The 25,178-nt window shown below is 36.7% G+C and overlaps 1 protein-coding gene across 8 annotated transcripts in view; it reads left to right on the forward strand.

The window, feature by feature from the left end:
- Positions 1-25,178, forward strand: part of lrriq1 (leucine-rich repeats and IQ motif containing 1) — a 41,144-nt gene that overhangs the window by 10,272 nt on the left and 5,694 nt on the right. For 2 of the 8 annotated variants that reach the window (XM_058751113.1, XM_058751112.1), the window contains 22 exons: positions 4,009-4,164; positions 4,500-4,608; positions 4,715-4,806; positions 5,123-5,207; positions 5,393-5,601; positions 5,689-5,754; positions 6,187-7,503; positions 7,586-7,738; positions 8,776-8,926; positions 9,402-9,595; positions 10,108-10,235; positions 10,520-10,593; positions 11,624-11,717; positions 14,136-14,306; positions 16,139-16,474; positions 16,753-16,921; positions 17,485-17,604; positions 18,243-18,326; positions 18,722-18,855; positions 18,959-19,015; positions 19,163-19,251; positions 20,517-20,597. In XM_058751113.1, the coding sequence (XP_058607096.1) occupies positions 4,039-4,164; positions 4,500-4,608; positions 4,715-4,806; positions 5,123-5,207; positions 5,393-5,601; positions 5,689-5,754; positions 6,187-7,503; positions 7,586-7,738; positions 8,776-8,926; positions 9,402-9,595; positions 10,108-10,235; positions 10,520-10,593; positions 11,624-11,717; positions 14,136-14,306; positions 16,139-16,474; positions 16,753-16,921; positions 17,485-17,604; positions 18,243-18,326; positions 18,722-18,855; positions 18,959-19,015; positions 19,163-19,251; positions 20,517-20,597 (4,039 nt within the window). In that variant the 5' untranslated portion in view covers positions 4,009-4,038. Of the gene's footprint in view, positions 1-3,756; positions 3,885-4,008; positions 4,165-4,499; positions 4,609-4,714; positions 4,807-5,122; positions 5,208-5,392; positions 5,602-5,688; positions 5,755-6,186; positions 7,504-7,585; positions 7,739-8,775; positions 8,927-9,401; positions 9,596-10,107; positions 10,236-10,519; positions 10,594-11,623; positions 11,718-14,135; positions 14,307-16,138; positions 16,475-16,752; positions 16,922-17,484; positions 17,605-18,242; positions 18,327-18,721; positions 18,856-18,958; positions 19,016-19,162; positions 19,252-20,516; positions 20,598-25,178 lie in introns of those variants that run through there. The other 6 variants (XM_058751114.1, XM_058751115.1, XM_058751116.1 and 3 more) reach the window with 6 other exon arrangements.

Raw genomic sequence — 25,178 nt, forward strand, 5'->3', positions numbered from 1 at the left:
GTAATTAACTCTGATCTGTATTAATCAATAAAACATACACTCAAGAATTACAATGTTGATTCTTCTGGTTCTAACTCATATGTTGTAGCATAATCACTTTCAATATCTTCATCAACCTCAATTACATGTTCAGTAACAGGAGTTATTGGTCTTACAACATTTGGAACAAATTAAGTATTTATAAGAAAAAAATGAGCAGGCTTCATAGTTTTCCCTTGTGGGGAAATGCCCTTTTTTAATTTTAAGAACTTGTACATTAGAAGGAAAAAAGAGGAAAAAGAGAAAGAAAATGTGTTTGCAGGTCCATTTCTTAAAGATTTTAAGTCACTCCCACCATTGAGGAACAGTGAGTGTGAAAGTTCTGGAAAGTGACTCTGATAGCCTACGTAGTATGCTAATTGGAAAACATGTAAATAATTTTTAAGTAATAAAGGGCTTTGTTGTTCCCAGTAGGCTAATGGCTGTTTGTGACATGTGATTGTCGTCTGCTGATAGCTGGAGGTGATCATAATGTCAGATGTTCCTGGAACTTTAGTGTGACGTTGCATTGCACTCAGCACATTGTGAGTAGCCACAGCAGAAGTTTCCACTGGTGATAAGGTTTAATCCATGACATCATTAGATGAAACATAAAGCTAACTAGGCTACAGACATCTCAATGGACTAGAACTAAATCTAGAATATTGAAATATCACTGCATCGGAATCATGCATTATACATCTGATCTCCCAGTGGCTCTTGTCCAGGGCATTATTTTGAGAACGTTTTTAGCATGTGATGATAACAAACACACACCGCTCCAGTCAGTCACAGATGGCAGGTTGTTCTACCTAACTGTTAAATAGTTAATGTGCTAACTACGCCATGAATTAGGTAACACAATGCTTTGCTGCTCTCACCAGTTTTGCTCTATTGTTTCTCCCATCAATACCAGATGGTAAATTTGTGGGCTTACTTGTGGAGAAATCAAAATACAATATTTTGAGTTAAAGAGTTTAATTAATTATCTGTGTATCATTGTGATAATTAATAGTATTCAGCTCTAGATTTTTAAATATCCATCTGAATAATAATAAATAAATAAAAATTTAAAAGAGTCCTGGAATGAATAAGTGTCCAGAACATAGGAGGCTTTTCACAAGACCCTTGAGTGAATTGGTATTTAATGTAGTCTGACACTTTTCACATAGCATTGCTGAAACCCACCCATGCTGTAGTTACCTTTATCCTGATGAAAAAAGGTGGATAAATCTCTTTTCCCATCTGTTTTTTCTATCTCCCTTTTTTATCTCCCTCTGTCCGTTACCTTTTTGTCATATCTTAACTGTCCATGTTCCAAGATAATGGAATTAATGTGGGAACTGGAGTGGACAGCGGTGCCTTCACAAGCTCTTGGAAATGTTTGACAATGAGGGGATTAATTTCAGTGTGGTCCTAAAGTCTTCTTTCTCAGAAAAATTGGCCTGTGCCTTTGGGTTCAATTTAGTTATGGAATAATCAGAGGGTTGAGAATGAAACTGGAAGGAAAGACAGAGATACAACAGACAAAAAGATTTTTATATCAGTAGGTTTGACTTTGAAAACTGGAACATTTAAATATGAAATGGAATTTTGGTTAACATAGAATTAGAAGCTCCTAAACATGAATATTAGTCATTTAAAGGTGTTAATGTGAATAAAAATTTATTACATGTATTTTAATTTTTTTTTAAGATTAAGCAGAATTAATTGAGTTTAGCCACAACTTAATACTTGTGATTTTGTTAATTCCATTTAATGTTATTTTTTAGTTTGTCCAGTTCTTACATGCAGGGAGGGGAAACATTTTACATCAGATTAAAATTCCTTTAATAATAATAATAATAATAATAGTATATATACTGTGTGTGTGTGTATACAGTATATACAGTATGTGGTATTTAATACATTATACATTTTGAAAGTTTTATTTTTAGTTAACCCTGATTCACACAACTTACGAGTATTTTTCCTAACCTCTGAGTGCTAATATGATATTGTAACAGTCAAGTTGATGTGTCACTGCAGTTGCATGTGAGTTTAAAAGACATATTTAAGAAAAAATATGTATTCTCTGGTGCGAATACCTACAGGTGTCTGACAAAGGATTCAAATGGCATATGTGACCCTGGACCACAAAACCAGTCTTAAGTGTCAATTTTTCGCAATTGAGATTATGAAAATCTGATGGTGCAAAAAAATCTAAATATTGAGAAAATCGCCTTTAAAGTTGTCCAAATGAAGTTCTTATCAATGCATATTACTAATCAAAAATGAAGTTTTTATATATTTACGGTAAGAAATTTACAAAATATCTTCATGGAACATGATCTTTACTTAATATCCTAATGATTTTTGGCATAAAAGAAAAATCGTTAATTTTGACCCATACAATGTATTTTTGGCTATTGCTACAAATATACCCCAGCGACTTAAGACTGGTTTTGTGGTCCAGGGTCACATATATTACTGCTATTGCCCATTTTACTGTGATGTGCACAAAAGGACTTTACTCTTTTTTAAGATCCTGCTGTTCTAACAGTTCTAACTCTTCACCGGTAATTTCATGTGGTTTATAATAGTAGCTAGCCCATGAGGAAGAATCCACGATCACAGATAGCAGCCCAGATCCGAAGCCTTTTATTCAACAAGTTCTTTCTCTCCCTCTCACTCACTCTGAAAGAATGAATGGAAACAATCAGCTTGAAGAGCAACAGACCAGTAACAGAAAACCCTTTACAGTATAAACACAGGGACACTATCCAAACTTGAGCTCTGTTCAGAGCTGAGCAGGCTTTGACTGCCCTAATCTGCAGTGTAAATCAGCAGCCACTGCCTGTCTAGTCTCTGTCTGGGTTCCATGCTCTCAGACAAAAGCTCCGGACACCTTGCCCACTAACAAAGGGGTCGATGCCACTTTCCACTAATTGAAGCGGACAAGGCTTGCTGATGGGGCCTTTTTGGGCAATTGAACTTGGTGAATGCTTCTTCGGGATCTGATAAAACACGGACAGTTGATTTGACTTCAAAAGCAGACTCCAGCAGGCACTCGGAGGAACTGAGGAGCAAAAATTGTCCCATATTCAGGGAATAAAATATGTAGTCGAATGCTTTGAATAAAGAAAGACTGGATGCCAAATGAATAATGTAAATAAAAAACATAATCTGTCACGATTTATTGCAGTGAGAAGCTGGTCAGACTCAGTAGACCTTATCAATAAATCTACAAAACATCAAGGTTACAGTCTAGCCCTGAAATAAATGACAGAATACTTACTGTGTGTTGTTGAGAGATGATAGATGATTATGCTAGTACATCAAATGATTAATCTCCGCCTCCTTTTGAAATCAGTTTGTGCCTGATAGTTGTTCAATTTAATGACTGGTCTTGTTTCAATTTGTGTGTACTAATGCGCCACTAACTATGTTGCCACTAGGGGGCGACTAATATAAAAATAATGTGTGCTGGAGATAACTGTACAGTTAATAACTCAAACAAATGTGGTTCAGTAAAAACAAACAACCAAATAAATGCTTTCTAAAAACAGTTGTTAAAATGTGTATTTTGCAATTTTGTTTACGATTTTTATTTAGTTCTGTACATTTATTTATTTACTTAGTTACTTATCTATATCAAAATGTAATCGTAAATTGATTAAAACATTTGAAAGACGTGTATCCCGCAAATACTTAACCTGGCACAGCCACTGATCTATGGTCATTATATATAGTTCAGTGGGCACAGCACAAGGGTTCTTTGTCTATGTTCTTTGTTAAGTTTGTCCCTCGCGCCACTCTGTACATTTGGTTTCCATAGCAACTACGGTGGACGCGAATGTACAAACATGAGGTAAACAGAGAAGCAGGTGCTTTGCATCTAATAAAAGCAGAGTCATTAGTATTTTTTTTATACCGTTGATATAGTTTACTTCAGTTGCAAATTTGCACCTCTACTGTTGCTTCGCTCTCAAAAACCTTTCGTTTTTCCAGGGAGTTGGTTGACTTGATCCCGGACTAATAATGATGGATGACATCGAACAGGCAATAGATGAGGAGCTGAAGAAATTAAACCTAACGTTAACGTTACATCCTTCTCAAAATGATTCAGAGTCAGACGATGACAACTTCACTGTTTTGGATGAAAATGTAAGTGGCTTTTTTATTTATTTGCTATTCCTTTCTTAAACAGCTACTTATTTTAAATTCAGTCTGCTTTCCAACATTGTATTTCAGCCCACTTTATTATAAAAAGCTTTGTTTGTACAGTAAGTAAAACCAAAATTTTCTTGAATCTTGAATTTACGTGTGGCCTACTAGTGAAGAAAAGTATTGTGAGCTAAAACAAACATAACATCATTTAAATTAAATATTATAATCTGTCTCACTTTTATGACATTACGATTACATGAACTGATAATTCAAGTAGTCCATCCAAAAATATGTATGTTTATGATTAACAATCACTTCTGTTTTCACAAAAGCTGAATGCAGAAGATGAGCTGCCTGACTCTGTACTCACATATGTTGAAGCTTCAAGAAATCGAATGGATGCCTTTGAACAATTAATCCTTGAAGATGTTGAAGAAAAGGGTAAGAAAGCATTTTTAAAATAGAACTGATTGAAAGTCTTAAATAAAATAACCTAAAACGTTTATTAGAGGCATTGCATATTATCTCCTGTTATGTTTACTTATAGACTTCTCAAGCCAGAACCTGTCTCACAATGATAATCCTACAAATAAACCAGCTTCAGATTTCATAGACGACCCCATAAAGTGGAAAGAGCGAGTGAGTCATGGTTATTTGTTTGCGGTTAAATGGAAATGGGATTATTATCCCATCTGAGTCATAACAGAGGAAAGGAGAAGTGTCTGTGTTTTGTCCTTTTATTATTTTAACCTTTTTAACTTTTAAATTTGTAACCTTTAATTCAGTTTGTTCATCACGGTTCAGTCAATTTGAATTTAAATTCTCCCTTAAATTAAAGGCTGCAAATTACCCCTATTTACCCTCAGACATGCAGCATACTCCTCAGATGGTGTACTGCATATATCCCATTTTGTTAGTGTATGATTATAAAAAAAATTATTATTTTTTTTGCCAGGTTATCTCTGAATTAGTGGAACAAGTTGGACATCTAAAAGACATTGTGCCACAGAATGCCCAGCGGGAGATTACAATTATGTCAGGCATGGAAGGATTTTCTGTAATGATGTGGTTAGATGGGCCTGTATTTTAAGTTTATTAGTAAAAACATAGATTATGCTGTCATTGAATGTGCAAAAAATATAAAAACTAATTCTGCAATGGTTTTGCATAGATTGCAAATTAGCCTCTTTATATTCACAGAATTATACCTTTACTCTCTTTTTAGATGATGTATGCACTGAGAGTGAACTGCAAATTAGTCTTGAGTGGAGAGAATTAGAGGAAAGACTAAGAAAGGAAGAGGAGCAGAAATTAGCAGCACAGGAGGTAGAAAGAGAGCTACGTTTGAACTCAGAAAGAGAAGAAGAAGAGAGGAGGAGAAGAGGACTGATGAAGTTTGAGGAGGAGTTGAAAAAGATAGAGGAGGCCACTCTGGTAAGATTGTCTTTAGCACTTTAAAATATATATATTTTAAAATTAGGAGTAAAGATGATTGAATAACAAAATCAAACTTCATAACAGAACGTTGGAATGAAAAATGAAGTTCACCGCACAGAAGATCTTCAGCTGGACCTGGATAAACAGCAGGTTACTTAAATATGCCTAATATTGTTGAGGATGTCCAAGCATACAAAAATAAAGACTAAATAAAAATTTAAAATAAATATTTGTATAAAAATAAATATTTGTAAATATATGAACAGAGTTGGTGTATTATGTAAAAAAAAAAAAATGGAACTTACAAAAATGAGACAATTTGTTGAATGTATAATGTGAGAAATATTTTTTCAAAGCTGTAAATGAAACAAAAATTATTGGAGTACAATTTAAAAGAAAAATACTATTTCAATCTTGAGTCAGTAATTAGTTTACTAGCAATTTCTGAGTGAAATTTGTTACCCTACACCAGTAAAGTAAATTCTACACCATTTTTTCCCCCAATGTGTAAATATATATATATATATATATATATATCTACTGAAGTAAGTGTTTCAGTCAAAGTTTTTTGGTTCATTTCAGACGTTAATAAGGAAACTTGAGGAGCAGATGGAGGAGGAAAAACAGGCTTTTGAGAAGGCTCAGGAGGAGGAGAGAATGAGAACCCAAAAGCTTCATTGCATGGCAGCAACAAAGATTCAAGCTGCTCTCAGAGGAACATTAGTGCGCCGCTGGAGCAAAACAGAGCTCAGGAGAAAGAAAGAAGAGGAGAGGAGACTTGAGGAGGAGAAGAGGGAATGGGAGAAGGTGAAGAAGGAGAGAGAACAGGAGAGAAACAGGATTGAGGAAGAAGAACGTGCTCAGAGGGAGGAGATGGAGAGACGCAGAGCAGATTATGAAAGATCTAAAGAACAAGAGCACCATCGTCTGGAGAAGGAGCAAAAACTTGAACAACAGAAGAGGAAAGAGGAGGAAGATGAGAAAAGGAAGAAAATGCAGAAGAAGGAAAAGCAGAACAACATTACAAGTGTAAAAGATGATTACAGAAGACAGGATGAGGATGTAGACAAGAAGAATAAAGAAAAGGAAAGAACAAAAGTGGAAAGAAGTAGTCAGGTGAAGGATGAATGTAAAAGAGAGGAGGAAAGAGGGGGCCAGGAGAACAAAGAAAATGAGGCAAATGTGAGAAAAATAGAAGCTAATAATGAAAGAATCAGGCATGAGAAGAAAATGGAAAACACATTGGACGACGACAGGAATATGTTGAAAAAACAGGACAAAACTAAAAGCATAAACACAAAAGACACCGAAAGATTAGATGATACAAGACCACAAACAAAGAGTGAAAAAGACAGAATAAAGAACCATGAAGAAAAAACAGTTGAAAGCAGTGGAGAGCTTGAGCTTCAGGTAAATCTCTCACAGTCAAGAAAAAGCCTTAAAGTTACCAAAACCACTACAGAGTCACACATAAATGTACATGAAGGTCTCTCCAGTGACCTTGGTATTAGTCCAGTGGATTCCTCGAGTGTTGCAGATCATCTAAGTGTTAAAGGAAATACAGACTTGACTGTACAGGCTTCTGATTTGGCTGTTGTAGCACCTGAGATGGACACAAGGGGGCGTCAAAATGCTACAGCTTTTGAACTTGAGGACCATAAACCAAAAAGCCAAGAATCAATTTCAGTATGTCTGCCTGACAGCACTGAGCAGAAGCGAATGGCCTGGATGATGAGCTGCACTCCCTGGTCCAAACTATCATTGCAGAATAAAAGGAAGGGGTCTTCTGCACAACAGCAGTCCCAAAAAAGAGGCCCAAGAAAAAGAAGAGTCCCCAGTTTACCCCCTCTGTCTGTGGACACTATTCTCAAAACAGGAGCTTGGAGCTCTCTCAAACAGGTGGAAATTAAACTTGAAAGTCCATTTCTTGTCTGTGACATGTTCATGCTAGCTTTATTATAATTGTCTTGTAAAAAATCAGGTTACGACAGTGACGCTGGAAGACCTACCAGGATGTAGCCTGTCCACACTGTCAGAGTGTAACAAACTGCAGACCTTGACCCTTAGACGCTGTGGCCTCGCTTCCTTGGATGGACTGAACAAGTGCGCTCAGATCAGATATATTGATGTACAAGTAAGAAAGAACAATCTGCATTATTTTCAAACTTTCTAGTAAGATGATCACTTATGCATGCTATACAGTATACACTACCATTAAAGAGGTCTCTTATACTCACCTAGGCTGCATTTATTTGATCAAAAACAAAGAAAATTAGTAATATTGTGAAATTATTACAAATATTATTACAAATGAAATATCTGTTTTACATTTTTATTCCAGTCTTCAGTGTCACATTAGAAATCATTCTTATACAATGATTTTGTGCTTAAGAAACATTTCTTCTTAATATAAATGTTGAAAACAGTTTTATAACTTCCCTTTGCGATCATATGTGGAATTTGGTCGTTTACTGTTGTTAAAATAAGCTATTTATAGCCTTTTATAACGCTGCACAAATTAGCATTTCAGATGTACACATTAAACTAAAAAAAAAAATCACATACAGACCATATCCTATCGTAATCGTGTTTATTATCTTATATAATCTATAGTGGCTGTTGTCATGTTTATTTCTGCTGTGTAAAAGCCTTAACATGTGCTCTGCTGAAACTCACGTTGTTTGTGATGTTACCGCCTCTCCGTTCTTAAGTTGCCAGGGATACATTCCAAGTATAATACACATTAGTAAAAGGATCTTTTTAATTTTTATTTGTCTATATACACTTTGGGCGGCCGCGGTACATTAAAAAAGTAGCCCAAAACGGCTCGGTAATTTTTCCCGCGACTGTATTTTCAAAATAGCCCACTTGTGCCGTTACCCTGCCAACACTGGTTCGCTGTACAGGCCTCGTCACACAATGATACATAACCTTCCGCGCTGCGATGACGGGAAGAAGTTGTTGTCAAACCTTATCAAGCGATTAATTTGCGTTAAAAAAATATTAACGCGTTAAAATTTTTTGATTAATCGCATGCGTTAACGCGTTAACGTTGACACCCCTAATTTGAATGCATCCTTGTTAAATAAAAGTATTAATTACTTAAAGAAAATTCTTACCCCAAACGTTTGAACTGTAGTTAGTGTATGTACCATTGTTTCTTACATTAAGGAGAACTCAATTACCTTTGTGGATTGTGGAGGTCTGGCCAATCTTCAGGTCCTCCTTCTGGGCAGAAACCAACTGATGAACATCCATGGTCTTGATGGAGCTGAAAACCTGCAAATTCTTCAGCTCTCACACAACAGCATCTCTCGCTTAAGTGAGTATCTTCACTAGAAGTGTTCAACTCTATGTTTTATGTATTTTGCATTAAAAGCACTCAAGAAAGAGATGCTGATTGTTGGTCAGTTGAAGATATCTGGATCTCACGTGTGACAGAATTAGTATCTAACGCTCAATGTTGTCATTATCCAGAAGAGGGCACCATTGTTCCAGTTTGGTGTCTTCAAATGGCCTTTTGCCCTCACTCTGCTCTTAAAATATGTCTTGATGTGTCTCATTTCTAAGAAAATGGCCTCATATTGAATAAATATGAATAAATGTATCATAAAGAAAAGGATAAATGCAGTTTAAAGGTATTTGCTGTCAGTGTTAGATGATGTCCTGCCAGTGCTGCCTTTTTATATTAGATTATCCTTTGGCTGGTATTAGATATTGTCACCATGGCCTAGAATTATCCTCATACACTCCTTCTACACCAGCATTGACTAAATGATATATCTTTGCTTTCTTAGGTGGTTTAGATCCCCTGAAAATGCTGCTGCGATTATCAGTGGACCATAACCAGCTGCTCAGCACGAGAGGTTTGAACGAAATTTATACCCTTCTCCATCTGGACTGTTCATACAACCACCTAAGCCACGTTGAGGGTTTGGAGAATTGTGCTCTGCTTAACACACTGGACCTCAGAGGAAACAGTCTGACTGAGGTAAATCTTGCACAACCAAAGAAACAAACAAGTTGAAAGATGAGATCATGACTTATCATGTCTTCAGCAGTAATCTCAAGATCATATTATAATAATCACAATTTTCCATCTCTTTGATGTTGTGTCAGTATTTGAGAACTGTTTATGTTCTTATTCTAATTAGCCCGACTGAAATCATAGGCTTTTCACCACTTTTTTATTTATTTAGGAACATATTTCAATCCCAGTGTCCAGAAAATGCGTAACTTGACAGTGTTCATTACATGATACCAATAATAATAAAAAAAGGCTCATCTGTTAGGCTGCAATCCTGGGCTGCCATCACTTTAATTGAATTATCGCTATCTGTTGTGCTTAACATTTTGATATTAGTCATGTTCATGATGAGGCATGAGTTTCCACCCATTTCAGCTCATGGGACATTCATGGTTGGAACAGAAGGAATGACTTTCTGTGTGATCACCTGGTCAAGAGGGAATTATTGTTGTTTTATTTTCGGGCCTGTGGCATAGCTGCCTGTCCTGCAGAACCACGTTCTTCTGAGGGACTTGTACCTGGATGACAATCTTATATCTTCTGTTGATGATCTGGAATCCTATTGGCTGCCTTTGCTCCAAAACCTCTCCTTGGCCCATAACAGGTAGGCCTCAATGCAGAATAGCTGTCTCCAAAACCTAGTGAGCTGCCTACCTAGGGCATCGTACTGCAGGTGATGTCTAGGTAAGCAGCTCACAATGTTTTGAGTCTTTTCCAATTAGTTTTTTGAACTTAACACCGTCTTACAGTTAAATTCTACTTAAGGGTAAAGTCTTTAAGTTGCTTAAATACAGTACGTTTCTTATGTAAAATGTAATATCAAAACCTACAAGTATACAGTGCTAAGATATTTTATTGTTTAAAATGAGGGTTCACTTTTCCCGTCAGTGTAACTCATTTAATTCCACTCTTGGACCTGGTGTCTCTGAGGATGCTGGATGCCAGTCACAACTGTCTGTCAGGTGAGCTTATGAAGTGGGGAGGGTCAACTTGACCATGCTTTTTTCGTTTTCGCCTGCTTGAAAGGGTCTTTCAATCGTTGTGACAAACGAACAATTCTTTAAAAGAGGACTTCTATTCTCATATCTCCATACCTCATGTCATTCATCCTTAAAGGGATAGTTCACCCCAAAAATAAAAATGTTGTAATTTGCTCCCCTGTATTACCGGTATGTTGTTTTCCAATCAAATTTTCTGTCCATCACACATAACTATTATTAAACTTCAGATGACCTCAGAAGATGAAGTTAAAGTGCAAGTTAAATGGACACTATTGTTGTTATATGGAATAGAGCTGCAAAGATATGTAATATCTTAAATAAATATAATATTAAATAAAAAATAAATATTTTTCAAAATTCCATTTTTGTGTTCCACTGAAAAAATATCCAAGTATAAATATAAAAGTTTTGGATGACATATGTCAATAATGACATAATTTTAATTTTTTAGTGAACTGTTCCATTGAGTACCATTGAGAATAACAATTTTTTATGTATACTAATTCATAGAACTATTGGTAACATTTTGTTGTAGCTGCTTATTATCATGCATATTACAAGCATACTGACCATTTATTAATACTTATTATTTTGCATGACTATAGATCCCTTAATTCTACCCCCCTTCTAAACTTAACAACTACCTTACTAACCATTAATAAGCAGCAAATTAGGAGTTTATAAAGGGAAAACTTTTAATTAATAGTGAATATTCCCTATTCTAAAGCGTTATCGAAATATTTAATCATAGTATTTGAGTGTCTTCAGTTAAGACCAGGGGTGCGTTTCCCAAAAGCATTGTTAGCTAACTATGGTCGTTAGTTCCATTGAACTCCATTGGTAATGACGGAACTTGCAACCATAGTTGCTTTTGGGAAACGCACCCCAGAATGGCTAACATTTGGATTGCATCCAAAGCATTAGAATTATAACCATTCGCAGAGTAACCTGCAAAGTGTCTCTAAGTATCTCTGTTCTGACTCCCTTTTAGATTGGCAGAACGTTTGTCTGAATCTTCGGGAATGCACCAGTCTTCAAGAACTTAACCTGACTGGTAACCCACTACAGCAGGAAAGCAAATGGAGGTAGGTGTGACCCAAGGACCCAGTTTAGGGCCTTTTACATTGACAGTTAAGTTCATTTTTCAGGTTCTCACTGTCTCAGTTTCTCACTGGCACTAAGCTAAATTCTGGAGTATTTTTGTTGTTGAGAGTGAATATTAGTATATAAAGGAAATGTGGTTCCTCCTTTTATAATGGAGAGATTTATCTTGGATTGGGCAGAAGCTGTCATGTGTGCATTCCAGCAAAAGTCACTAAGCATTTCATAATTGTCCGAGAATGTGAAACTAATGTGAATGGGGACATTGGCTGGAAGTGCACCAGGCGTTTAAAGTAGAATAAACATTCCTCTTTACCGCTGAGCTTCCGGCCCATATCACTGCACCAGCCATTGTATCTGTGTCCACTATTGGATTACCCAGTGACATCTGTACGCACGTGGATTTAAGTGCTCGTAATTCTGAAAATATTTGCTCAGTGGGAGAATATTTTTTAAGCAAATGTGCTCCTAAAGTACCAGCAGTTAGCTGAGAGTTTTTAATTTGCAAATTGTATGTTCTTATGTGCTAGAAAAAATGTGTGAGAGACAGAATAGGAAGATCAGGAAAATACAAAACCATGTTGGAAATAATTTCTCAAGAAGCAATCCATTTCATTCAGCCAAAATGGAAAAAAATAACATCATACATACCAAAGAGATTTGTTGACTGTCATGAGTTTATAGTTCAGAAGGCCTAAAAAGTTTAATGTTGGCAACACATTCATTTTCCTGACAGAAACATCTTACTAAATTCACTTCTTATAAAATTAAATGTGGTGTGATATTTTTTAGCTGTTTATTTTAATAGTAATTTTTTAAACTTTATTTTCCACATTTTGCATGTGGCTTCCAAAAAGAAGTCTTGAGGTGAAATATATCTGCTGTCTTTACATCTGTTTTATTCTGTAATGACGGATAGGAAGTTCACTCGAGTCAGGCTCAGTATTCCGCTGAACTTTGTCTAACCCTCAATGCCAGCAACGGAATTAGACCCAGTGTTTTTCTCGCTCTCCGCTGGCCCTTTCATCCCCGTCCAGTGATAACACAGCCTAAATTAAAGAACCGAAGGATATTTCAAAGAAGTACACAGCACACGAGCGTTCAGAGTCTGGGAGAGGAGACTTGAGCTAGATTAATCAAACTCCTGTAAGTTTCTTTGTTTACAGGGAAGTTTTCATGTGTAATGAATAGAGTCAGTTTTTCAGGCGGCCGGACACAACATGGCCAAAATGTGTGTCACATGACCATGCCTGCTTTGTAAATGTGAAGCTGTTTTTGGCTTTTAGAGATGACCTCTTTGATCCTCAGTTATGGTAATATAATAGAACAAAAATAGATAGAATTATCAAGTGTATCTTTTACAATTAACTGAATATTAATATACTACAACTGAAAAACTATTTTTGAACAAATACTGTCTACTAAAGTAAAAATTGCTAAAGTAAAAATTAATAACAAAGAAAATTTAGTAAAAAAGTTATATATTTTTCTTAAATATTTTATATCAGTAAAAGTATTCATTATGATAATAAAAACAAAGAGATAAAAACTGTATTTTAGAGATTTAAAATGTATTTTAAAAATAATAATAAATGACCAAAAAAACAATTAATTAAATAAAATTAGTGACTGGAATAATTAAGAAATTACTGAATATATCACTCATTAATCAACCCTTGGTTCTTCAATTTTACTTCTCTCAGCAATGTTCAGCAAAAACTAGGCTACACCTGTGTTTTCTCATACGCTTTTGCAAATTAAAACACAGACAAAAAACAACAACAACATGGGCTCACTTGAATGGCTGTCACATCTCTGAAATGAGGCCAGCAAACCCTTTTTCACTTCTAATGCAAGCCGAGTGTCATCATTGAGAAAGGCAGACTCTGACTAAACCTCTTAGTCGATGCACAGGCGCTCTGTTGATTCTCTTGGGTCCAGAATGTCAAACTCATTAAACGTTTTATCCCTGTTTCCTAAGTGATTTCATCTGCTCAATGTAAATATTCTCCAATAGAAATCCCATGGAGACAGAGAGTGGGAGGGGCTGGAACTAAAGTTTACCCATTACTTTTTTATGATTGCAGTGGACAGTCAATGCGGTAACCTTACATAGTGCTCTGAACTGCTAATTGTTTTGCAAAAGAAGTTATTTAAATTATTAAAAAAAATTTTTTTTGCGTCTTTATATTTAATCTAGATTCTTTTTATACATAAACTAAACGTTTTTTTGCAATTATAAACCTTTGCTTTAAAACTTTGTTATAGCTTTGTTCTACATTATAAAATAAACAGTCACTAACAATTAAAGCAATCATTTCAAAGAGCTTTGAGCATATTGTGTGGTCGTTTCACCTTACATTTTCATCAGGTAAATCTCTTAAATGCCTGTTTTCCCTCAGGTCCCTGCTTTTGGAGACAGTGCCTGGCTTGATTAAGTTGAATAATGATCAGACTGCTGCTGCCGCAGTGCCCCGCAAATGTCCAGAACAGCAGTGGAATTTCCAGGCCCTCTGTCAAGCACAGCAAGAGCGACAAGATTCACTTCTCCAGCAGCAAAAGATGGACATCAGGTAGACAAGCAGTTTCAGTTTTTCTCAAAAGTATTACTAAAGATCCAATCAGTGAAAATATAAATCCTGTAGTATATTATGCAAAATGCATGTAATATTTAGCTTATAGTTTAATCTTATTTTAATAGTACATAACTGAAAACAAATCATAATTTATGCAGAGGGTCTTTGTAGCGAATCTGAAAAATCCAGGCCTAAAAAAATATAAATATTTAATAAATAAATAACTGTAATCATTTATATGTGGTATGGCAGAGAAAATTTCAACTGAGCGTTTAATTATTTTTAACATTTTGGGGTGTGTAGAAATTTATAATTACTTCTTTGAGCCTATTCATGCTGAATATCAAACAAATATTATATATTCACTTCTTTCAATACAAAAGCCCCCTCAGACACTGCTGCAGACCACCAGCAAATAAAGCAGAACACTCGCCATGTTTCATGAAACATGATTGGCAGAAGTCTGTGTGTCCTGTGGTTCAAACTGAGGTCTCTTATGGCTTGGAGGACTTTAGAGATACCCCCCTAACCCTTCCACCGCGCATTCTGCACAAAGGGTCTTTTGCACACCCGTGGGGACCGCTGCAGCCGTTTAACATCTGACCTGACCCAGTGTCAGTCCCCAGCTTTGGCAAGGTGAAGACTCTGCCGTCTGACCGCGATACAATGGTAAACCAATGCCTGTGTTGATTAGAGTGACAGACCGAACAGAGGGATTCGTTTAATGTCATCAAACCATGGCAATAAAATGGAATTTATGCCACAAAATCATAAATATGTTGTGTTACTGCAAAAGCTGTGTTAGTTCTTCAAGCTATCTAAAAAAAGAAACTCTTTCCCGGTTTTTCTCTGAGGTAATTTCAGATGTCAGTAAGTAGGGGAACTGTGTAAGGTCTAGGATTGTATTTATTTGCCTTGGCTTGATTTTTACAGCTTGTAATAATGTTTGGCTTTCGGAATGTTCATTGCTGACTGTATATGCAATTTGACATTAATTTGTTTTAATGAGGTAATCAAATTAGCCATTTTGTTATACATCTTTGTCCTTGCACTGAATTTCAACATGTTTCGACAGTAGTTTTGTTTCCCTGTACAAATGTACATTGCGTTTGACTCTTGCAAGGCTCTTTTTATGACTTTATTCTGGACAAAGTGTATGTTGGAGGGGTGCGGATGCCCCTTTAACCGTGTCAGAGGATTAGAATAGCAGGGACTCTATAGTGACAGAGCTGGTTTCTGATGTTGACAGCAAAGACGGGCTCAAGGGTCAGGGGCAGGAGGGGCCGCACTAGCCACGGCTAATAGAGTAATTAGAGTGGGATTGAGACACTTTTGTAGGGACTTCCTGAAAAACTTCATTATAAGCCAGTTTTACATCTTCTGTGGTAAAGGCTAGCTTAAATCCTCATCAATAAGACTTTACAACAAGGTTTACTAATATATTATTATATATTATTTACTAATACATTATTAAAATCTGTTATTATTTAATGGAACCGAGCTAACATGAACTACCAATGAACAGTACTTTTATTAATTTACACTATTAATAAACAGTGTAACAAATGTATCCCTTATTTTTAGTTAATGCATTAATCAATGTATTATATACTAATGAGACCTTTTTGTAAAGTGTTACCAAGACTCTGAGTCATTCACACATGTGCAATTTTACATTTTAAAAGTGAATGAAAAAGAAAATTCAAGCTCTACAGATGCGTTTTACATAGAAAGTTTACAAGCAGTGGAATGGAATGCAAAAACACATTCTGTGTGAACGGCTCCTAATATATGACATTTTGTACTTTTTTCCTGCATTTTTTACACAGTTCTGCACCCTCACAACATGACGCCCAGCTTCTTGCCATTGGCCACCAAGCGGACCTGTTCAGATTGGCGGTGGACCAGCGTTATGCCCACGAATATGGCGACAGCTGTGTCACAGAAGATTCTACACTGGCGGCAGCTGCTAACAGTAGTTCATGTAGTTATTCTGAAGCATCTTTATCACAGGGACAAAGTCCAGAAATGCGACTCCAGCATACAGCAGATTGGCAGAAACACAAAAAGACTCAACTTTCTCAAGCTGACCTTGAGCTACGATCTGCTGACTGCATGCAGACACAAAGTGAGAAGGAACCTGTTCAGGCACTGAACCTTAAAATGTATGACTCTCACACACAATATTTTCTTACTTTCACATTTAATTTCTGTTTGTAGTAAATACATTCCATGATTTGAATGTACATTTAATTTTAGCTAAAGGTAATGAAAATAAAGCTCATCTCTAAATCATTCGGATGACATTACACCCCTGCTGGGTCTCTCTCCAGATGTTTTAACGTAGATGAATCATCCGAGGCTTGAGTTCAGTGACATTCATTTAGTCTCTCATGACCTTGGTGAGTCATCAGATAAAATTTTCTTCTTTGCTATCACTCAGAGCGGCAGCTGTGGCGATCCAGCGATGCTGGCGGAGGAGATGCGTATTGCGGAGACGTGAGGGCCTCCCAGGCTTAATTGAAAAAACTAACACAAAATCACATCTTCATAAGTTGGAAGATACCTGCATTGGGGGGCCTGAGAGGGAATGTGCTGCTGTTGTTATTCAGGTGAGACTCACTTTTTAGCTCCTTTTACAAACAATTCCTCTGTTCTCTGTAGTTTTGATCAAGGATTGTTTGATATATCTCCGAAAAGGTGTTTTCCATGCCTTCTTTTATGAATGCAATAAATAACTTGAATAAAATTAAATCATCTTCATTACACCTATTACTGCCAAGGGCTTGTTTTGAGTCGGTAGGTAGTGCTTTTGAAAACAGGCTATTTCTTTCACATGTAACTTCTAAGGGATATTTTCTCTCTCTCTTTGTGTTTAATGAGTCTCCAAGGACTCGAACCGAAAGAAAAAAAAAGATTAATCAGATTCCAACGTGTCGCTGGAGTGGGAGCGCTAGGGTTCTGATCCGTTAAGTCTTTTTTTTTCCGCGGGGAATACGCAGATTTAAAGGCATCCCGGTGTTACATTCGTCTTACAAAGCCAAAGTCACCGAAAGTTCAAACTGCAGACCGCGGGGCAATTAAACAGAGGTTAACATGTTTTATCTTCCTAATGGGATAACACACAATATTTATGCTTGCATGTGATTCATGGCTGTGTGTGTTGCCCCTGCAGGCTGCATGGAGGGGCTGCGTTCTGCGGAAAAAGCTGGCCCGTGCTCTAGCTGCTGCTCAGATCACAGAAAGCGATGAGGACTTAGAAGAAGTGGACATGGACGAATTCATTTTTGATGAGGTATGAGCAGATGCTTGGTGCTCCTGCCATTACGGTGAAGTCGGCAGACAGATAGCCTGGGCCGTTGTGCTGACAGTCCTTAAACTAGCGCTCAGAACCGTGAGGCTGTCAGCTGTCAGCAGTGATTAGGTATTGAAAAAGAGCAGTCAATGAGCGGGAAAGAGGGGAAGGAAAACGTTGTTTCTTTTTCTTATGTCACCTGCTATTTTCTGCCCGTTTGCATCACGTTTACTCAACATAACTTTGGCTTAACCTATGCATTACGCTAAGTGAGCTCATCTGTGTAGCATATTAGGCGATTCATTATAGTGTATTACAATGTCATGTTAAATTGATCTGTATTATTGGTCGACATCTAAAAATTCTGGAGTTTTTCATGTGTTGGCTCTCCCATTTCTGCCTGTCACGACTTCGGGGGAAAAAAATCTGTTTTGAAGTGGATACGTTCTCAAGTGTTTGTCACACACAGGAAACCAGTTCAGTGCTTTTAGCTTAATGTGATCTGCTACTTGCTTTGAAGGAATAATGAAAACATCAAGATGCACTTTATCAGCTGTAGAAATCCCATCACGTGGCATCTTGGAAAGGCGCAGTCCATGTTCAGCTCTTGGATTTTGTTTGTGTCCTGTTGTGAATAGAAAGCGCTGGAGAAAGACTGGATAACCCTGGATTCCTTACCGGCCAGGATGATGCCATTTTCGGAACAGCTCCCATTGCCAAAGGTAACAGCCCTACGGACCCTCCTTCTGTCTGTGGGCCGGCACAATCAGAGTCTCTCTGGGTGATTAAGTGCCGAATTTATTGCCTCCAAAAACACAATTACTTTCTAGGCCGCCTCAAACTTCCTTCTCGTCAGCAGATGTCATTTTTCAGCACGGTGCTTTTTCTCCTGCGGTTTCTTTTCTTTAGAGAGAGCTGGCCCTTTCTATCACGGTAGCGGCACTGTGATGTAATCCAGCTGCTGCTGTGGAAATGTAGAGATTGTTGAATGCACTTCGATGTTCTACAACCAAGCAGCATGAATATTATCTATCTTTAAAAATAAAAAAGGCAACTCTTTGTGTTAGAAACTGCATACTGATGCTATTTTTTCTTTGACTTTCTTTGTGTTTCTTAGTCTCCACTCCCTCTTCCAATTCAAGGGTCTCCAAAGACTCGATCTGTTTTTCCACTGCAGCCGACACATGCCTGGTCAGATAATGAAGGTGCAGCCTGTTCGGAGCAAAGCTTGACGCCTCACCTTAGTAGCAGGTAATCATTGGCATCATGTCTTGTGCTGATAATTAATTACTTAAATTAACATTTAAGCCAATTATTTCTTGCAATTTCTATGGTTTTCTAAACAAATTTCCAGATCAATCCTCAAAACCCACACCCTGTCTGAGGAATCAGAAAAAATCCTCAAAGAATGGTATGTTTCTGTGCTACTTTGTGCAGTCCTTTCACTTCAGTGCCTCAATTTGAATCAAATTTATTAGAAAATCATTTTAAATTCCTCATTAAAAAAAAAAAACGGTTCATAAACCAGTGTAGTTACTCTTGTTAACTTCTATTTCAGGGGAATCACTAATGAGTCCACTGCCCTTCTCATGCTGAAGAGAGCCAACAAAATGAAGGGCAAGAAACAGAAGCAGAAGAGGTTATTTGGTAAGCAGATTTATCTATCAATTTATCCATCTTATGAGTTATACATTAAATCATTTTAATTCATTAGATCCTTTATTGGTTCCTAGATCAGTGAAACTCAATCAGGGGGCCAGGGCCCACTAGGGGCCTCAGCAAACTTCTTAGGGGCCCTCAAGATAACTTAAATGATTCAAAACAAGAAAAAAACAAGCATTAAAATCACCTAAAACAACTGAATGCAATAGATCTTTTTTTAATTTTTTTTTATTCACCCCCTTAACAGCTGTTATCCTTAATCCTTATCCAGTAAATCACAAACAACTGGAAAAGGCCTTTGAATATTGTGAATATTGTATACAGTGGCGGTCTTGGAGTCAAAAAGGGTGAGAACCAATGTCCGTGATACAATATACTGTATTAGCATCTGAAAGACAGTGTAAGTACATTCCTGTCAGTAAATCTACAGTGAAAAATACTAATATAATATTTAGTCAAGTTAAAAGCATTACCTCTAAAAAGGCTGCTATCAATCAATCAATCAGTCTGTACTGAAAAAAGAGACTTCTAAGAAAAAAAAGCCTGTTTCTTAATACGTTTATAAAAAAATAAAAAAACACTGTGTTTTCGTAGTGTACAGTGTTTTTTAATTTATTTTTTGGGCGAACTATCCATTTAATGAAACAATGCCCATTTCCTTAAAACTTTATGCCAGCCTTCGAGGCCTTTTTATATTTTTTCCCTCTCTTCGTCTTTGGTAAACAGTCATGCCACACTAGCATGGAACTTGTGATTCCATGAGAAGCTTAATCTGCCATAACATCAACCAGCTCCACCCTGCTCCATGCCTTGTCATGTTCGATTGGCCCGTCTGCAAACATTCTTACATATATTCCATCGTGCTTTGAGCTCCAAGGGCCCAGAACCACCTTCATTACTAGGAGCTAGGAAAACATCAGTGCTCGTAAGTTCAATGGGCCGTGAGTCTGAGAAGAATCCCAGACACGGTAGTGCTGGCCCTGGTCTGGATCCTCCAGGGTTGGCCCGAAGCCGGCTTTGATCAAGGTCAGGAGTGCGTGACTCTAATGCCACAAATCCAATCATGGCCCCATGAAATGAGGGCCTGTGTCAAGCTCTCAGAGCCACTGCTCCATGGGCGCTTTGGTCTCGTAATGGAAAATGAAGCTTTGGTTTCTGTCAGTTTTCTGTTTGCGCTTGTCTGCTCGATGAATCCTGCGTTCGTATGAGCTCATTTGTGGCTGTGTTCCTGTCTGTGTTATGTGTTCTAGACCCAAATCCACGTCTGGCCCAGTATGTTTCCACAGAAACTAAAAGGCGAACACGTCCCACTTTCAAGGACAACTTTAAAGGTATGGCTGAATTCATGCATATATGCACCATAAATAAATAAAAAAATTACTATATACATCTAAAAATATATATATTTAGATGAATTAATTGATTCACTATGTGAATCAGTTGAATCGCTATACAAATCAGTTTATTCACCTATGAATCTGTTGTTGCTGCATATGAATAAATTGAATCGCTGTACTGTATGAATTAATTGAAGTCACTATATAAATTAAAAGAATATATCCGTTTCCCAATTTACATAATATTAAATGCCATTTTGTAGGATGAATTCCATGATTAGTGTATCATGGATTAGTGTATCATGATTAGTTCCATGATTTATATGAATGAATTGATTCACTATATGAATCATTTGAATTATTATATGACTCCATTGATTCACTTTAGAAATATGAATGTATTTTTCAGCACTATATGAATCAATTTATTCACCATATGAATCTATTTTTCATTATATGAATGAAATGATTCACCATTTGAATCAGCTGAATAGTACACAGTACTAATCAAATGATTCACCATTCAAATACATTTATTCTCTGTATAAATAAAGTGATTCTCCATATAAATCAATTGATTCATTATAGTAAATAAGTTTTTGTTATATAATATACAAGTCAACAATCGATGGAGTTTGCATAATTTCCTGAATTTTAAGAGAACCGATCCATTTTCATTATTCCCCATGGGCTGGATCCATCCAGTCATTTGGGACACGCTTGGATCTACCTTGCGTGTAATACACGAAAACATACACATCGCCCGATCAAATTGAATGCACATGATGGGATCGTAAATAGCTAGCTATTAGGTTGTTTGGGATGGTGGAGAATAAACAAGATGATTGTATTTCAGGAGACTTTGTAGCGGACCTGAAGTGTGAAATTGAGTTAAGTACAGAGGAGGTAGGGCACTTAGGGGTTCCAGACTGAGAGAGAGAGAGTGCTGTCTGCAGCCCTAGTGCCACCCGAGGGGGGTGGGCTTTCAGCGCAATGCTACCGAGGGGGGTCGAGTGTAAGAGATAAGGCATAGATGAAGGGTGACGTTAAAGAGCAGGGCAAATAAATGGAAAGATATCCTCTTTACATGTGAACGGTTGCTTTCTTTCTTTACTTTTTTTGTTGTTGTTCCGACTCCTCCGCCAGTCCCGTGGCGTATGTAAGCTGATACCCATTTTCAAGTGGGTTACTTCATGTCCAGCACATCCACAAAAGAGAGCTCGGATAAAATAAACACGAGTGAGGCGGATATCTCGGAAAGAATCTGTCACGGCTTCAGGGGGCTAATCACCTCCAGAAGGGGGCTTGGAGCGCTCGGCTGAAATGTAAGCCCCTGCTGGGGGAGAGCAGGGGAGCGGCGGCCAGCCTGTAGCCTGAGGCTTGGGGCCGTCCCTGATGGGGTTGGGGTTGAGGTTGTATTGCTGGTGCCTTCCGCAGGTCAGCAGAGGGGAAGAGCAGGTAGCCTTAGCCAACCCCAAAGCCAGGACACAGTTTCACGATGCCCTGCTTATGTTGGTTTCAGCATTTTTAATCGTAAGAAATGCAATCATTTGACACTTTTTTTGTCAAATGCAGCAAAGTTGCTTTCCATTAACCTGCAGGTTTTCGCTGCTCTCCTGTGTTTGATTTGCACCATGTGTCATGTATTTCCAGTCTCCTGTATCTGCTGGGCTTGGCACAGTATCACTTCTCAAGCAGATGATGCTTTTGGTTTGGGTGGATTCCTTTGCGAGGAAATCACAGAAGAGAGTCAGATTTTTGTGGAAAATAATACTTTAGATTAGTTGAAAGAGATTAACTGAAATACAATGTCTTACTTAGGTTATATATATATATATATATATATATAGTCATCCACCTTAAAAATGACTAATAATTATTTTAATAATAATTAAATAATAATGTTTTTTCACTTTAGTAAAATAAATGAAAATAATCAGATTTTACTTTATTTATTTTTTTTATTTTAATTTAATTTCTGCACCAGTGTAACCAAGTAGGTTCTCAAAATCTCACATTAAGATTTATTGGATTGTTTCCATCTCCTCAACAAATTAATAATTATTCTATTTTTTTGTGTGTTTTTTGTGCACTTTAGTAAAAGAAATTAAAATAATCAGAGATAATTTTAAATTATCACTTAAATTTAAAAAGAGTTCAAATAAAGCAATTTCCTGCACCTATGCAACCAAGGATTTACAGGATCTCAAAATCTCACATTAAGATTTTTCTCAACAAATGACTAATTATTCATTTTTTCCAATTTATTAAAGGAAATTAAAACAATCAGAGATGTAAAACATCAGTTCTTAAAATTAAAAACTTCCAAATAAACCTTTTATTTTCTGCACCAGTGCAACCAAGGATTTATAGGTTCTCAAAATCTCACATTAAGATTTATCAGATTCCTTCCATTTCCTCAAGAAATTATTAATTATTCTCTCTCTCTCTCTCTCTGTGTGTTTGTGTGTTTGTGCACTTTAGTAAAAGAAATGAAAATAATCAGATGATTTTTAAAACATCAGCTCTTAAATTAAAAAGATTTTCTCAACAAATGCCTAATTATTCCTTTTTTTCCACTGTATTGAAGGAAATTAAAATCAGAGATGATTTTTAAAACATCAGTTCTTGAATTTAAAAAGTTCAAATAAACCTTGTTTTTTTGCTTTTCTGCACCAGTGCAACTAAGGATTTGTAGTTTCTCAAAATCTCATATTAAGATTTATCAGATTGCCTCCATTTCGCAAAGATTTATCAAATGTATTCCATTTCGGTGCACTTTTTGATTGCTTCAGATTGATGTGATTGACAAGCTTCATGCATACATACAAACCTTTCCGTGGCGTGTGTTTGTGTATATGTGTGTGTGTGTTGACCGCTGGTTGACCGCCTGTGGTCTGCTCTCTGGAGGTGAAGGTTTGACCCAGGGTAAAGGAAAGTGGGAGACAGAACCTCACGATAAAAGACCTGACCTCCCTCTTTGAGTCTGCTCAGAGAACTCCCAAACAATCAAAGCCCCATGGGTATGTCTCATAGTCACACGAACACACACACACTCAAGAATCCCCCACATGCACAGTGTGTCTTTAGCATAGCCTATGCGTGTGTGCATGGAGTGACTTCATTGCAATGAAACAATTTAGGCATTTTGGAGACCAAATTCCAGTTTAGTAAGTCAGACCCAAAAATAACAAAAAAGCATTTTTGATAGACATAACATGAGATGGGATATATATATATATATATATATATATATATATATATATATATATATAAGCATCAAAATATGATCTATGTCAATTAATCTGTTATATTTTAAATACTTCTTTTAAAGGAGAGAAAGGGCAGTTGTTATCTTGGTTTTGTCAGGATTGACCTTGTGTCATTGACTATATTGACAGTATTGGTATGAAGGAAGAGCAGGATTTCTGAAAATACTTGCACAGTGTCCTTAAGGAAATCACTTTGAGCCGCTCACCCCAAGCAGTTCGGTTCTATCATCCTGACCCTCGTGAAAGAGCTGATTCTCTAACTCCTGTCACCGCCATAGCAGCACCACATAGCCTAATGTACTTAAGAGCCCTTCTAACAGCCGTGACTCCTGGGCCCCCTAATGTCCTGAGGGTGGGATAGATGGGGGGAAGCGGGTTTGACAGCTACTGGATGCTGCATGTGTTTCTATCATATAATGTCTGTGGTTAACTCTAGAGGTCCTTCCCTTAAATCTGTGTTCACTGTATATACACTCAACTTCAACCCTGTTTTTCTTGCAACTTTTCAGCAAATAATGTTGACACTGAATTATATTAAATCTATAAAGTGCTATATATGCTATAAATTAACTATTAATATAAATAATGTTATATGAACATATTCTATTCTATTTTAATAATTATTTTACATACAGTGGCCACAATGGTATTTCGACACAGTCGCACTTTAATATATATATATATATATATATATATAAATATTATTGCATTTGACAACATCAAACTAGTTTGCATTTATTTGAAAGAAAATTTGCACAAGCACCCTGTTCAAATAAAAATGACCGTAGGGCCAGTTGGTTAAAAAATGACTAAACGACATGATTTGTTTGCAGGGTCCTCTTAGTTGGATATTTTGTTATAGAATGCAATATAATTCATACATTTTATGTGTTCATACTTAAGTGTCCAAATGTTTTGGGTCCAAATAGTTGTATTAAATATATTATTTTTATTTGTTTATTGCATTTACTAAAGTGTAAAACATAAGTGCAAACATACTGATAATGCTGAATAATTGTTTCACTTCTGGACTTTTCATCAGCAATAAATGTGGATTGCCTTTTTTCCGTTTTCTTGTTCAGCCCTTAGGGAGGAGTTAATCACTTGACATTTTTAGTGGATTTTCAATTAACCCATGACAACTGTAACCCATAAACCTTGTCTGCGCTTTACTTTTTGGCAAAACCATGAAAATTACTTAAATAAATGGCTTATTAGTTCCAGCACTTGGCCGTCAGAAGTCGTTATCAATTCATGCTAGTCTCCACCAAGAACATGTTTATTTTGAATTAGGGCTTTTTGG

Source organism: Onychostoma macrolepis, chromosome 18 (assembly GCF_012432095.1).
Source record: "Onychostoma macrolepis isolate SWU-2019 chromosome 18, ASM1243209v1, whole genome shotgun sequence".
Classification (NCBI taxonomy): Eukaryota; Metazoa; Chordata; class Actinopteri; order Cypriniformes; family Cyprinidae; genus Onychostoma; species Onychostoma macrolepis.